This window comes from Capricornis sumatraensis, chromosome 18 (assembly GCF_032405125.1).
Source record: "Capricornis sumatraensis isolate serow.1 chromosome 18, serow.2, whole genome shotgun sequence".
In the NCBI taxonomy this organism is placed as follows: Eukaryota; Metazoa; Chordata; class Mammalia; order Artiodactyla; family Bovidae; genus Capricornis; species Capricornis sumatraensis.
In genome coordinates, this window is record NC_091086.1 from 10,925,759 (window position 1) to 10,940,126 (window position 14,368).

At 46.3% G+C, this 14,368-nt stretch overlaps 1 protein-coding gene across 1 annotated transcript in view; it reads right to left on the reverse strand.

Annotated features, from left to right (window-relative positions):
• SH3PXD2B (SH3 and PX domains 2B) overlaps nucleotides 1-14,368 on the reverse strand; it is a 116,394-nt gene that overhangs the window by 48,698 nt on the left and 53,328 nt on the right. Inside the window, exon 4 of the mRNA XM_068990633.1 lies at nucleotides 9,274-9,350. Coding sequence (XP_068846734.1) covers nucleotides 9,274-9,350 — 77 coding nt within the window. The remainder of the gene's footprint in view (nucleotides 1-9,273; nucleotides 9,351-14,368) is intronic.

Sequence of the window (14,368 nt, forward strand, 5' to 3'; positions counted from 1 at the left end):
CCAAAGGACCCGTGAAGAAGGGACAATGAGGCCCACAGAAGACAAGACCACATTCTTGTCTGTTTCTGAGCAATTCCTAAGGAGGGAAAAGCCCAGCCAAACCCGCGAAGCATAAAATAAACCCAAGTCACTCATAAAGGGCGGCTCCAAACATGACCCGGGGCACAGCAACAGTTCTGCTTCTGAAATACCCCAGAATCATCTCGTGTTTGGTCAGTAATGACAGAGAACCACAGTTCCAGGAAAACTCTGGTTCTGTTCCCCGTGGAATGGATAGATGTGGCTACTGGACATAGGGCACAGGAGAGGTGAGGCGAGCAAGTCCTGCTTGTCTGTGTAACGTCAGACAGGTCCTGGGTCTGCGCTGGCCACATTCTAGCACCTCTGAGCTTCAGTCTGCCCGTCTGCAACATGGAAATAAGTAACTCCCTACCTGGAGGGTTACTTGTGTTACAGAACAAGTGAGCAAGTGTTTATCATACACGAGCTGCTTGATGAACATGGGGTTAACCCTGTGGCCCCCTGGACTGTACCAAGAACAACAGTGTGCTGCTTGCTTCCAGGGGTGACTTTAGAGTCAGCAAGGTGATTCAGTTCAGTAACAATGCCTCAGCTAGAGAGAGAGGGTTTGTCTTCAACAAACTTTTAAGTGCACAGCACAGTACTGTTGGCTGCCGTACAGCAGATTTCTAGAGCTGATTCATCTTGCTTGACTGAAACCTTATGCTGCTGCTGCTAAGTCGCTTCAGTCATGTCCGACTCTGTGCGACCCCACAGAGGGCAGCCCACCAGGCTCCGCCGTCCCTGGGATTCTCCAGGCAAGAACGTTGGAGTGGGTTGCCATTTCCTTCTCCAATGCATGAAAGTGAAAAGTGAAAGGGAAGTCGCTCAGTCGTGCCCGACTCTTAGCGACCCTATGGACTGCAGCCCACCAGGCTCCTCTGTCCATGGGATGTTCCAGGCAAGCGTACTGGAGTGGGGTGCCATTGCCTTCTCTATTGATTCCTAACTCCTCACTTTTCCCTCCCCACCAGCCCCTGGAAACTAGTGTTTCTCGTCTTCTCTTTCTAGGTCTCGCCCTGCAGCATTCAGGATCTTAGCTCCCCAACCAGGGTTTATAGAAACCGTGCTCCCAGCATTGGAAGTGCTGGAGTCTTAGCCACTGGAGGGCCAGGGAAGTCCCAACCATTTCACTCTTTGATTCTACAAATCTGACTGTTTCAGATGTCTCAAGTAAGTGGAACCATACAGTATTTGATCTTTCTGTGACTGGCTTATTCCGCTTAGGATAACGGGCTTCAGGTTTACCCCTGTTGCTGTGAATTGCTGGATTTCTTCTTTGCATGCTGAATAGTATCCTATTGTAAGTACAGGCCACGTTTAGGTTGCTTCTACATCTTGGCAATGGTCAACAGTGCTGCAATGAACATGGGTGTGCTGATACCGCTTTCAGATCCCCGATTCCAATTCCTTTGACAAATACCCAGAAATAGGATTGCCTGACTACACGATAGCTCTATTTTTAATTTTTTGAGGACCCTCCATACTGTTTTCCATAGCGGCTGCACTTTGCACTCCAGCACAGTTTGCGAGGCTTCCAACTTCCCTGTATCCTCATCAGCATGCTGTCTTGTTGCCGTTGTTTTTGATACCAGCCATTCTGACAGATGTGAGGTTATATTATATTGTGGTTTTGATCTGCATTTCCCTGATGATTAGTGTCACTGAGCAACTTTTCATCTACCTATCGGTCACTTGTGTAACTTCTCTGGAGAAATTCAAGCCATTAGCCTATTTAAAAATTGGGCTATTAGCTCTTTTTGTTTATTGAGATGTATGAGTTCTTTACATATTTGGGGGATTAACCCCTTATCAGATATGTGATTTGCAAATATGTGATTTTCCATCTGGTAGCCGACATGACTGAACGACTTCACTTTCACTTTTCACCTTCACGCATTGGAGAAGGAAATGGCAACTCACTCCAGTGTTCTTGCCTGGAGAATCCCAGGGATGGGGGAGCCTGGTGGGCTGCCGTCTCAGGGGTCGCACAGAGTTGGACACAGCTGAAACGACTTAGCAGCAGCAGCAGCAGCCTGCCTTTTTACTCTATAGGTTGCATACTTTGTAGTGCAGAAGTATTTTAGTTTGATGTATTCCCACTTCTTTAGTTTTGTTTCTGTTGCCTGACTTTTGGTGTCATTTCCACGAGATCATTGCCACGAGTCCTTAAATAAAGCCATGCATGTGGTTAAGTGATCCTCAACAAAGGCGCCAAAAATACATACAGGGACAGGACAATCTCTTAAACAAATGGCACTGGGGAAACTGATACCCATATGCAAAAAAAATGAAATTGCGCCCTTATCTTATACCATGCACAAAAACCAACTCAAAATGGACTAAAGACTTAAACATAAGACTGAAACTATAAAATTCCTAGAAGAAAGTACTTCCCAACTTGCTTCCCACGAACATGCCCCAGGCTTTGCAGACCTTCCTCCAACAGTAGGTAACAGCAGCTGGCTAGATTTAAAAATATTTCTTGTTGCTGTTGTATCACTGATTTAATTTTTACTTTTGGGGAAAGTGAAATCAGTTTTATATTATGATTGTGATATAAAATTTCCTCTAAAATATATATATTCTTTAAAAAGTTAAAAAAGTGAATAAAGAAAAATATTAATGGTAATACAGGTGGTTGAGTATGGTAAGAACCTTCAGGTGAGGTCTCAAGGGACTAGAGACTGATAAACACTGTTGCTACACTGCCTACGTTGTTGTTGTTAGTCGCTCAGTGTGGTCAACTCTTTGTGACCCCCTGGACTGTAGCCTGCCAGCCTCCTCTGTCCATAGAATTCTCCAGGCAAGAATACGGGAGTGGGTAGCCATTCCCTTCTCCAGAGGATCTTCCCAACCCAGCACTGGAACCTGGGTCTCCTGCATTAGAGGCAGATTCTTTACCATCTGAGCCGCCAGGGAAGTCTCCACACTGCCTACAGCACAGCAGAGGGAGTGGGGGAGGGACAGATCGGGAGTTAGGGATCAGCAGATACAGACTATTATATACAGGATGGTTAAATAACAAGCTCCTACTGGGTAGCATGGGGAACTATAGTCAACATCCTGCAATAAACCATAATGGAAGTGAAGTGAAGTGAAGTTGCTCAGTCGTGTCCCACTCGTCGCGTCCGACTCTTCGCAACCCCGTGGACTGTAGCCTATCAGGCTCCTCTGTCCATGGGATTTTCCAGGCAAGAGTGCTGGAGTGGGTTGCCATTTCCTTCTCCAGGGGATCTGCCCCACCCAGGGATAGAACCTGGGTCTCCTGCCTCGTAGGCAGACGCTTTACCGTCTGAGCCACCAGGGAAGCCCATAAACCATAATGGAAAACTATGAAAATAACACACATGTGCATAACTGAGCCATTTTGCTGCACAGCAGATATTAACACAACACTGTGAGTCAATTACCCTTGAATAAGATAAAAAAATCAAGTACTATGGCATGAGCATACACACTCACAAACTCATAGGAATACATGTGTGTGTTAGGGTAACCTATTCTCTAATAATGGTGAGTTCATATCTGAAGGACCTTCATCAGGAATGAACACTTCAGCAAGTAACAGACTCTAATCACAAGTTCTCACTTCAGAAAAGGCAACTTTGGGGCTTCAGGTATATCCCCCTCTGACCAACCACAGCCTCTACCCACTAGCCTAACAGTTGTCAGCAATAATTTTCTTCACTGGTAAAATGAGGGATGGCCCTTGCATGAACAGAACGTGCTGAGCCCAGCATTAAACACCCTTCGACATGGTGTCCTGGCTCTTGGATTCTGAATCCTCCGTGTTCGGCCTCTTCCTGAAGATTTTACTGTCGCGCCATGGTTAGGATTAGCTGATCCTGCCACTACGATATCATTGCATCTGTTTTCAGAAAACTTTCATGCAAAGTGGTGTCAGACAAGACAGCTGGTATTTCACCGAGTTTACAGAACAACTCGAGAAGCTGTTTAGGGAACTGCTCGATAACAAATGCTTGTGTGTGGGGCAGGATCTGGCTGAGTCTTGTTTCCACTGTGTCTTCTGATGAACAGAAGTTCTTGAACTTCATGTAGTCCGATAAATCAATCTTTTTACACTTGGAACTTTTTGTGTCTTTAGAAGTCCCTCAATACCTTGAGATTATGAGGAATTTTCCTATTTTTATTTTCTAAAATCTTTCATAATTGCCTCTTACATTTAAGTCTTTAATGTACTTGGAAACGATTATATGTGTAGTGTGAGGCAGGAGTTATCCTTTTTGTTTGTTTCCAATATGGACATCCATTTACTGAGGAATCCTGCCTTTCCTCAATGATCTACAAAGCTGCTTTTGTTAGTATCAAAGTGTCCAAATATACATGGATCTGTTTTGGGGTTCTCTATTCTGTTGCGATGGTTAGTCTATCCTTGTGCTGACAGCATATTGTGTTAATCACAGAAACTTTATAACAGGTCTAATAGAGCAGCAAGTTACTTTCTAGCTGGTAGTTAGTTTTAGGGACATCTACAGCCCTCTTCCATCTTCATCTATTGGAAACTGCCCAATTTCTACCAAAATAATGTTAAAACAGAGACAGATCAAATTGGCTTACGTCAGCTCACAACGATGTCAATAACAGAGCCCAAATGTTACAGAAAGGTCTATGCAGTCTCTAAAAGACATCACAGCCCTTGTGATAAAAGCCATAAGGTTTCATCTCCTTCCAGGAGGGCAGTGTCCTTGAAGCCAAGTTCAGGGAATCTGGCCAACCAAACCCCCCAGATATCTGCTCCCTTTCTTATGCTGCATTAATAGGTGGGGCGGTAACTTCTACGTGGCTCATGTAACATAAGCAGTTTCTCCCCTATGGTTAATCCAGGTCAATTCGTGATCTCTGGACTGCTCCAAGCAGAGCAGGTGCAGGCAGCTGCCCCTGTCTGTTACTCCTCCAGGATTTTATACTTCCTCTTCTAAATCAAGTGTCCAGGGGTTCAGGGAACCCCAGGTGTGAGAGGAAGGTGTGACTCTGGAGAGAAATTGGGTGGGCTGGGAAAGAAGCAGGAGAATACGTACGGGCTGAGAGGGAATACTTTCTGGGTACCAGGTAGAACTTGCCAGTTGGCTAAGATGACTCCAGAGTACGAAATTTCTGCCAGCAGGGCCTGGACAAAGGAATTTTAGGCTCTAGAGATTTGGAAAAGGACAAAGAGAGGAAGATCTGAATTTTCCTCTGAGATCTGGGAGGCAGAAGTGGTTTCTTTGTGCCTGAGAGACTGGCCCTGCCCCTCATCCCCATCCCTTTTAAAGGCATCCTTAGGAGAGGGAACAGTCTATTTTTATGAAACATGTGCTTGACTATTTCAGCCTCTTGAATTTGTACTTTCTTGTTGTTGTTGTTCAGTTGCTCAATTGTGTCCAACTCTTTGTGACCCCATGGACTGCAGCACGCCAGGCCGCCCTGTCCTTCACCATCTCCCTGAGCTTGCTCAAACTCATGACCATTGAGTCAGTGATGCCATTCAACTGTCTCATCCTCTGTTGTCCCCTTCTCCTCCTGCCCTCAATCTTTCCCAGCATCAGGATCTTTTCCAGTGAGTCAGCTCTTCGCATCAGGTGGCCAAGTACTTTCTTAGAGAGGCGATAAGTGGTATGTGAGTGCTGAGTCTTAGAAGGCTCGGGTTTAACTCTCAAAGCCTCCAACACTGTTACTGCAAGTGACTTTACTGGGTCTCCATTTTCTCATTAGCACAAAGGGAAAAAGAAAACCTCCTCCTCAAAGTTACTGGAGGGACAAAACAAGGTTATGTCTGATAAAGAGCAGATGCCCAATCAGAAGTGAGTTTCTGCTCTTTCGTGACATCTCCTGCCAAGAGAGGGGCATCTGTCCCCACACTGTCCCCCTTCAAATTTTTCAATAGACTTACTGAAGTAAAATTTATGCACCATAAAACTCACCCATTGTAAGTGTACAATTCAATGATTCAAATTCAAATTATAGAGTTGGGCAATCATCACCGCATTCTAGTTTTAGAACTTTTCCATCACCTCAAAAATTCCACCAACCTCATCTGCAGTCAATCTCCATTTTCACTGCCCCATGGCCCAGGAAACCACTGACCTGCTTTCTCTAAATTTGCCTTTTCTGCACATTTCATGTAAATGGAATCATATAATATGTGGCCTTTTGCATTTGGCTTCTTCTGCATAGAAGGTTTCTGAGAGTCATTCATTTTGCAGCACTGATCAGCACTGCACTGTCGAATAATATTCTACTGAATGCCTACTGAACATTTTCTTTATCTGTTCAGCAGATGACAGACATAGAGATTGCTTCCACTTTGGGGCTATTATGAATTAATGCTATGATGAACAACTGCATCCAAGTCTCTGTGTGGATAGGAGTGTTTGCTTCTCGTGAGTAGACCCCTGAGAGTAGCTAGGTGGTAAATTTTACTTTGGAAGACCTGCCGAAACTGTTTTCCAAAGTAGATTCCCTCATATGTTCCTGGCTGCGTGGTGGTTGAAACTGCGTGCTTCCAATGCAGGCAGTGTGGGTTTGATCCCTGGCTGGGGAACTAAGATACCACTTGCCATGTGATTCAGCCACTTACCTAACAGAATGAGGAGCTCATTGCTCCACATCCTCACCAGCTTTTGGTCTTGTGTGCCTTGTTGATTACAGGCATTTGGGGCGCTGTGTTGACATCTTATGATGCTTTTATTTCATGTTGCCCTAATGACTCATGATGTTGAACAACTTTTCATGTGCTTAATAAGCATCGTATGTCTCCATGGATGAAATTTCTATTCAATATTTTGTCTATTGTTAAACTGGCTGTCTTAAAAAAAAAAAAACTATTTACTTATTTATATATGTATTTAATATTTTTGACCACACTGCACGGCATGAGGAATCTTAGTTCCCTGATCAGGGACTGAACCTGTGTCCCCTGCAGTGGAAGCTTGGAGCCCCAACCTCTGGACCACCAAGGAAGCCTTGACCTGGCTGTCTTTTTATTTTGAGGTTGTAAGAGCTCTTCATATAGTCGTAACACAAGTCCCTTCTCAGATATGACTTACAAATATTTTCTCCTATCTGCGGCATGTCTTCTCCTTTCCTTCATGGCATCTTTCGAAGCACAGAAATGTATAAGTTTAATGAGGTCCAGCATATCACTTCTTGTCTTTTGGTGCTGTATCTATGAACTCCTTGCCTAAACCAAAGTCATGAAGATTCTCTTATGTGCTTTCTTCCAGAAGTTGTATAGTTTTAGCCTTTATATCTAGGTCTTTGACTTAAGCTGGAGCTTTTGACTTGATTTTTTAATCATGGGTGTGAGCTCAGGGTCCAATTTAATTAAAAAAAATTTTTTTTGCATATGAATATCCCATGATCCCATCATTTGTTAAAAGACTACACTACCCTTGTCCATTGAATTTCTTGGTATTTGTGCTGAAAATCAACTGAGTATAAACCTGAAGCGTTTACTTACTGACTCAGTTCTCTTCCCCTGGTCCATGCGCCTTTCCTTATTGCCTGTACCACCGTCTTGATTCCTGCGGCTTCATAAGAAGTTTGGAAAATGGGTAGCACAATTTCGTTCTTTTTCTTTTTTTCCAAAATTGTTTTGGCTATTCTGAGCCCTTTGTACTTCCCCATATACTTTAGAATCAGCTTGTTCATTTCTACAAAAAAGCCTACTATGACTTTGGCAGAGTTTATACTGACTCTGTATGTAGATCAACTGGGGGAGATCTGCCATTTTAACACTATCGAGTCTTCCAATCCATGAGTATGCAATGTCTCTCCACTAGTTTCTTTAATTTCTCTCAACAATGTTTTGCAGTGTATAAACAGTGCAAAAAAACCAGTGTTACAGTGTATAAACTTGGTATTTCTTTGTATTAAATTTATTCCTAATTACTTCATTCTTTTTGATGTTATTGTAGGTGGAATTATTTTCCTAATTTCATTTTTGGGATTTTCACTTCTAGTGTATAGAAATATAATTGATTTTTAAAATAGTTGTCTTGTAGCCTATAATCTTACTAAGTTCATTGATTAGTTTCTGCAGGATTTTTTTGTGGATCCCTTATGATTTTCTATGAGAACTTCCCTGGTGGCTCAGACAGTAACGCATCTGCCTACAATGTGGGAGACCTGGGTTCAATCCCTGGGTTGGGAAGATCTCCTAGAGAAGGAAATGGGAACCCACTCCCAATATTCTTGCCTGGAAATCCCATGGATGGAGGAGCCTGGTAGGCTACAGTCCATGGGGTCACAAAGAGTTGGACACAACTGAGCGACTTCACTTCACTTATGATTTTCTATAGTAGAAACATGTCATCTGTGAATCAAGGCAGTTTTACTTCTTTCTTCCTTTCATTTGGCCATGCCGCACAGTATGTGGGATCCTAGTTTCCTGATCAGGGATTGAACCTAAGCACTGGAAGTATGGACTTCCTACCACTGGACCACTAGGGAAATCCCTCCTTCTTTCTTTCTAATCTGTATTCCCTGTATTTATTTTTCTTGCCTGCTTACACCAGCCACAGTCTCCCAGAAAACACAAAACAGAGGTGGAGAGCACAAACATACTTGCTTTGCTCCTGAGCTTCGGGGGAGAAATAGGTCACCGCTCCATTATTAAGGCAGTTTTTGCTGTTCCCACCCTTCTCCAATCAAACTGCTAGTGATTTTGAGTCAGAGAAACAAATACTAAAAATTAGGGAAGCTAAATAAAAGAAAAATAGGCTTCTTTCGCAACCACAACCTCAAATCAAACGAAATAAAAGCAAAAGGCAGACAGGCTCCATGTGGTTGAGAACATTCAAGGGACTGGAAGCCAGCTGCACTGTCCAACAACAGGAGCTGGCTGAATAACTTCTAGAACATTCACGCACAATGGAATACTATGAAGCCACTAAAAGCAGGTTCAAGGAGATTTTTTAATAGCACAGGAAATTCTTATAATGCAAAAGAAAAGAGAAAGAGTGACAAAAATAACACATATGGGATGGTCTCAAAGTCATAATGAAAGGCACACAAAAAGAAAGGAAATATGTAAAAACCTTCACGATTGTTGCCTTTGAATTGAAGGATCATTCTAATTTCTTTACGTTTCTTTCACCTGTACAGATCTTGCACAATGGGCATCCTTTAGTCAGAAAAAGAGAAGGGGGAAAAAAAAACTATCCAAGGGGAAGACAAGAGACAGGAAGTACTGGAATTTCTCAGACTTACCTTACAGTATTCGTCTATTGGTATCAGGCGCTTGACCGCCACGTCCCGAATGTGGCTTCGTCGGAAGAGAATTTTGCCTGCGGAGGACAAGCGTGCGTACAGTGTTGAGAGGCAGCGGTGACAAGCTCTCAGCAGCTGGGGAGGATGAGGACGTGCCCGCCTCTGGTGTGCGTGCGTGCGCGTGCGCTCGGTCATGCCAGGCTCTTTGGGGCCTCATGGACAGTAGCCCGTCAGGCTCCCCTGTCCATGGATTTTCTAGCTAGGAATACTGGAATGGGTTGCCATTTCCTACTCCAGGGGATCTTCCCGACCTAGGGATTGAACCCTTGTCTCTTGGGTCTCCTGCACTGGGCAGGTAGATTCTTTACCACTGCACTAGCTGGGAAGTGGTCCCTAAATTCTTGGCTGCCATCAAAACCCGCTGCTGCTCATCCACAGGGTTTGGATGACCCCATGCCTGGTCCCCCAAAACCCTGTCCACAGCTCTAGTACAAGGGTGTGACGGAGTGGGACTTAGTGGTTAAGTTTTGGTGAGATAAGGGAGACTGGAAGCAAGGAAGACCTGATGATCAGAGGTCCGCTGTCTAAATATAACATTCTCAGACCGTGTGAGCGGTTCAGTGAACACTCAGATGTGCCCTCAGCCAACAGCTCAGCCTCCTTCCCTCCTCTTCCTTTGTATATTTCCTGCTCTCACCTGACGTTTCCCCGGTGTGCTCTGCTCTCTCATAGTCCTGCGCCCTTCCCTCTTCCTGGAATACCTTCCCCGTCCAACCTCGCCACTATCCCTGCTGGGAAACTCTTACCCACTTCAAATGGGTTATGAGTTCCTGTGTCTCTCAGAACAGACTTGCGGTTGCCAAGGGGTGGGGGTGGATCGGGAGTTTGGGATTAGCAGAGCAGACTAATACATAAAGGATGGATAAACAACAAGGTCCTACTGCACAGCACAGGGAACTATAGTCAATATCCGATGATAAACTGTAACGGAAGAGAATATGAAAAAACATATATATGTAGAACTGAGTCACTCTCTGTATAGTAGAAATTAACACATTTTAAATCAACCACACTTCAAGAAGAAAGAAAAAAGAGTTCCTGTCTCTCTCTAATTGCACACATCACACTGATGATCTGCCTGCTCTTCTCCCTTCCTTCTAGTCATGGGGCTCTGCCCAAATAGGGATTGCCTGGGGTTAGTCAATTCTGCGCCCCTGCCACATGGCGCTCACTCACGCCTGACCAGTGTACGAAGGTGGACTCTACCTGCCAGGACGACAAATCCCTCCCATCCCTTCCCCAGTCAGTGTGGTAGCAGAGGTTCCATGCCTCCCCCCCATCTGCCAGGATGACAAATCCCTCCCATCCCTTCCCCAGTCAGTGTGGTAGGAGAGGCTCCATGCCCCCCCCCGCCCGCCCGCCCCACCAAACACCAACAGAAGGTCCCCTCACTACTTGCTTGGTGACACCTGAGTGCTGGGGTGTGATACCAGAGCCTCCAATGTGACACAGAGGCAGAGGATGTGGGTCACGGGCAAAGGTAAGTATATAAATGGTGCCACCAAGGGTCTTGGGAAATATCCAAGAGGCTGAAATGTTACAGGTGAGGTTTGTTTCACGCAAATCAGTGGGTTCCCTCTGATTTGCCGCTTCTCATGGGGAGATGGTGGTAAGGCTCATACACTGAAGATCCAGACAGTGTGCCCACGCCACACAGGCAGGGGGCAGGCGAAATCAGAAATCAGACAGCAAGGAGGGCCAAAGAGGGGGAGAAGGGGACAAGCTCCCACACCATGCCTATGCAGGGTGACCAGGGGGTCTCCAGGGCTCAAAGAGGACAGCACGGGCAGGCCACAGTCCTCCAGACAGCAGAGTGCAAAGACCTACTGGGAACTTCACCTACTTCTCATCCGAGGAGGCGGGTCATGGAGACAAATTTGGGTCATGAAGCTGGCAGGGCGAGGAGAAATGGCACTGGAGGGACTGCCGTCTGCCTGGGTCACGCTTGGGTGAGCAGGGACAAGACGGCAGGAAAGGTCCATGAAGAATTTCGTCATAGGGCAGGATCAGAAGGGATAACGGAAAACAGCCTCTTGACTGTTGAAGATTTGCTATCTAAGGTGGTCAGGAGATTTGCACCCAAAGAAGCCATATGCTTAAGGCCACATGTAAAATAATCGGACAACTTGATCTTGGGCAAAAGGGCACAATCGGGAAATTAGGTAGATATGATTGACCTAATAGTCATCCTTTCTTTGTTCATTTCCATCAATTAAAAAACCCACAAGGAGATGAAATTCCTTAATAACGAAGATTTCCTTTCTTTATAGTGGTGATGGGCTTAATTCTGACGAATCAGTCAAATTTCTGATATACAACACCTGTTAGAAGGGAGAAAAAAATCTAGAGGAAAACGCACCACAGTTCAAAGTGCTTGTCTCTGAGGGTGGAAGACAAAGCCTTCTTGTGTTCTTCTTTATACTTTTCCCAAAGTCCCTACCCTAAACACTGATTATTTCTGGAATCAAAATGCTCACGTCATTTAAAACGAAGAAGGGAAATTATGCAGGGAAATGAGAAGGGGTTTTCAACCTGGCCTCCCTAGAGCTGACGGCATTCCCTCATTTACTCCCGAGATGCAGGCTCTGCGTGAGCCCCGTGTGCAGGGTGCTGGGGGCCTGCCTTCTTGACACTTGACAGTCGATGTTTCCCAATAGGGGAACAGGGCCCCTGCCCTGCAGGAGGCTTGCACCCTTGGCCTCCAATCCAGAGAAGGCCGCTGGCCTTCCTGTTTCCATCCCAGCCCTAGTCACAGTGATAATCAAATTACTGCCCTCACGGGTGGGACCACCTGAAGATCAGGATTTCTAGGAGAGGCCTAAGCTTTTTTTTTTTTATTTAAAAAGCGTGCCTGTAAAGAGAAATCCCACAGGGCAAACGCTTCCTGCCTCTAATCCATTTCTCAAAATGGGAGGAGGAGTCCCTATCAAAAACATGTTGCTCTTGGTTTGGTATAATTTCCCCTTCTATAAAATGAGAGGAAGCGGGCAGAGTGGGGTGTACAGGCTGACTGAGAAGGCTGTGACTTACAGCGGGCGTGGTGCAAGCCCTGGCCTGCGGGCACAGCACAGGCCACCCCGGAGCCACCACCCCCAAGAGAATCTGCCTGAGGCCTGCCTGCAGGGGCTGGGAGAGGACAGAGAACTCAGGCCTTAGTGGGACCAGTCTCTGGGCTCCTGTCAGGGGCCCTGCCCAACACAGGGGGCAGGAAGCCCCAGGGCAGGATTAGCACGTGCTGGGGAGACACACAGAGGCTCTGGGGTGACAAGCAACGCCCCCCAGGCCAATCCCAGAGGGTCCTCTTCCTTCCTGTGCTGCCTTGGAAAATGCATTTACCTGCTGGAGCCTCAGTCTCTTCATCTGCAAAAAGGGAGAACCGCCCCTATGTCTTAGTAATCTCCAAGACGCACGGGCTCTGGGCTTGGCCCTTGCTAGGTGCTTAAAAAAGGGCAATTACTTGGGAAAAAAAGAAAAGGTTACAGGATACTGCCTGACAGTCCACTAGGAAGGGCATGTCTTTTCTGCAACTCCCAACTTGGTTTCTTAAGACCTGTCACTGACAGGCTCCCTTATCATTTATCCCCAGCAGAGCCGGACTGCCGCTCAGGCTCGGGGGCAGAACTGCGTGGCAAGCACCCCCTTGGCTGGTGCCTCTGGGCGAAAGGCTGGTGGGGCCGCACCCCCGGCCTGCGCCTGCGTCCACGTGTTTCTGTGCGAGTTGTGGGGAAGGAAGGCAAGCGAGCCTGCACCCAGCCCTCCCAGGCAGGCCAGGCTTGCTGGAATGGAAAGGGTTCTCAGAGGAGAGACGAGCCTTTGGTGGGAACGAGCAAGCTTTTGTTTTCCATAGTGGAGAAAGGCCAAACTGTAATTCTTATTTTTCAAGCCACATCCTCTGCCAAGTTGGCTTTCCTCAGCTCTTGCTGGGATGGAAAATTGCACAGGCCTGTTCTCCCCTCCCCTCCCCCGCCTTTGTGCTAACAAGAAACTTGCTTTTGTTCTGCTGACGTGGCAGTCTTGGCAGAAAACTGACCCCTCGGAGTGGGGGACCACCCGTCCCTGCCCTTGGCCTTGGCCTCGAGGAAAAGCTAAGAGGTGGGCTGGTAAAGGATGCTCCAGGGGTCCTGGGGCCCAGCGGGACCTCTTCAAGCTGCAAGTGGGTCTCCTGAGCAGGGACAATGGAGCGGAGTCCCTGAGAACGGCATCTCCATGCACTCGTGGGTGGATAAGGATTACGTAACCACGAAAGCTTTCAGGGGCTGGGGAGAGGGTCGGCTCAAGTTCTTCCCTGTTCTGGGAAGTTTTTCCAGAGCTGGTTTTGCCTTTCATCCAGCAGAGTTCTAACTCACGGCTTTCCTTTCCTGTCTTGAAGAAAAATATACATTCAGAGCCCATTTCAACTTGAATATCCAGATGGATCACTTAAGCAGGATTCCATGATACAAAATACCCAGAAATTCCAAACGAATGTCCCCGCCCCTGTTTCTGCCTTTACTGAGAACCTTCTATGTGCCAGGGAGTGAAGCTTATGAAGCAGGGGTCACTGTTCCATTTTACAGATGAGGAAACTGGGGCTCAGTGGTGGGAGATGTTGTCTGCTGGAGGTCACGGGACTTGGTCCACTGGACTCCAAAGCACGTGTTTGGGTGCTGAGATTTGACTCCTGCAGCTGGCACACTGGGTTATCTCCAATAGAGGAAAAAATTCCAGTGTTCTTTCCCCGTGGAAGAACTAAAAACATTAATTTTTTTAGGTAAACAATGTTCCCAGTAAATGGGGGCCTGGCAAATACATCTACCCTGTCTCTAAATTCACTCAACAATGACAATATTTGAAAGAACACAATGATATGCTGATAGCAGGATCTTGGAATGGGAGAGGGGAGAATGAGCTCCTGGGTGACTCAGAGTCTCCTCATCTTGGTGCTTGGCCCGCCTGTCCCCTCAAAATGAAAAAGACTGAAGGGCCAGGAAAGTGAAGTCACTCAGTCATGTCTGATTCTTTGCGACCCCATGGATTGTAGCCTACCAGGCTCCTC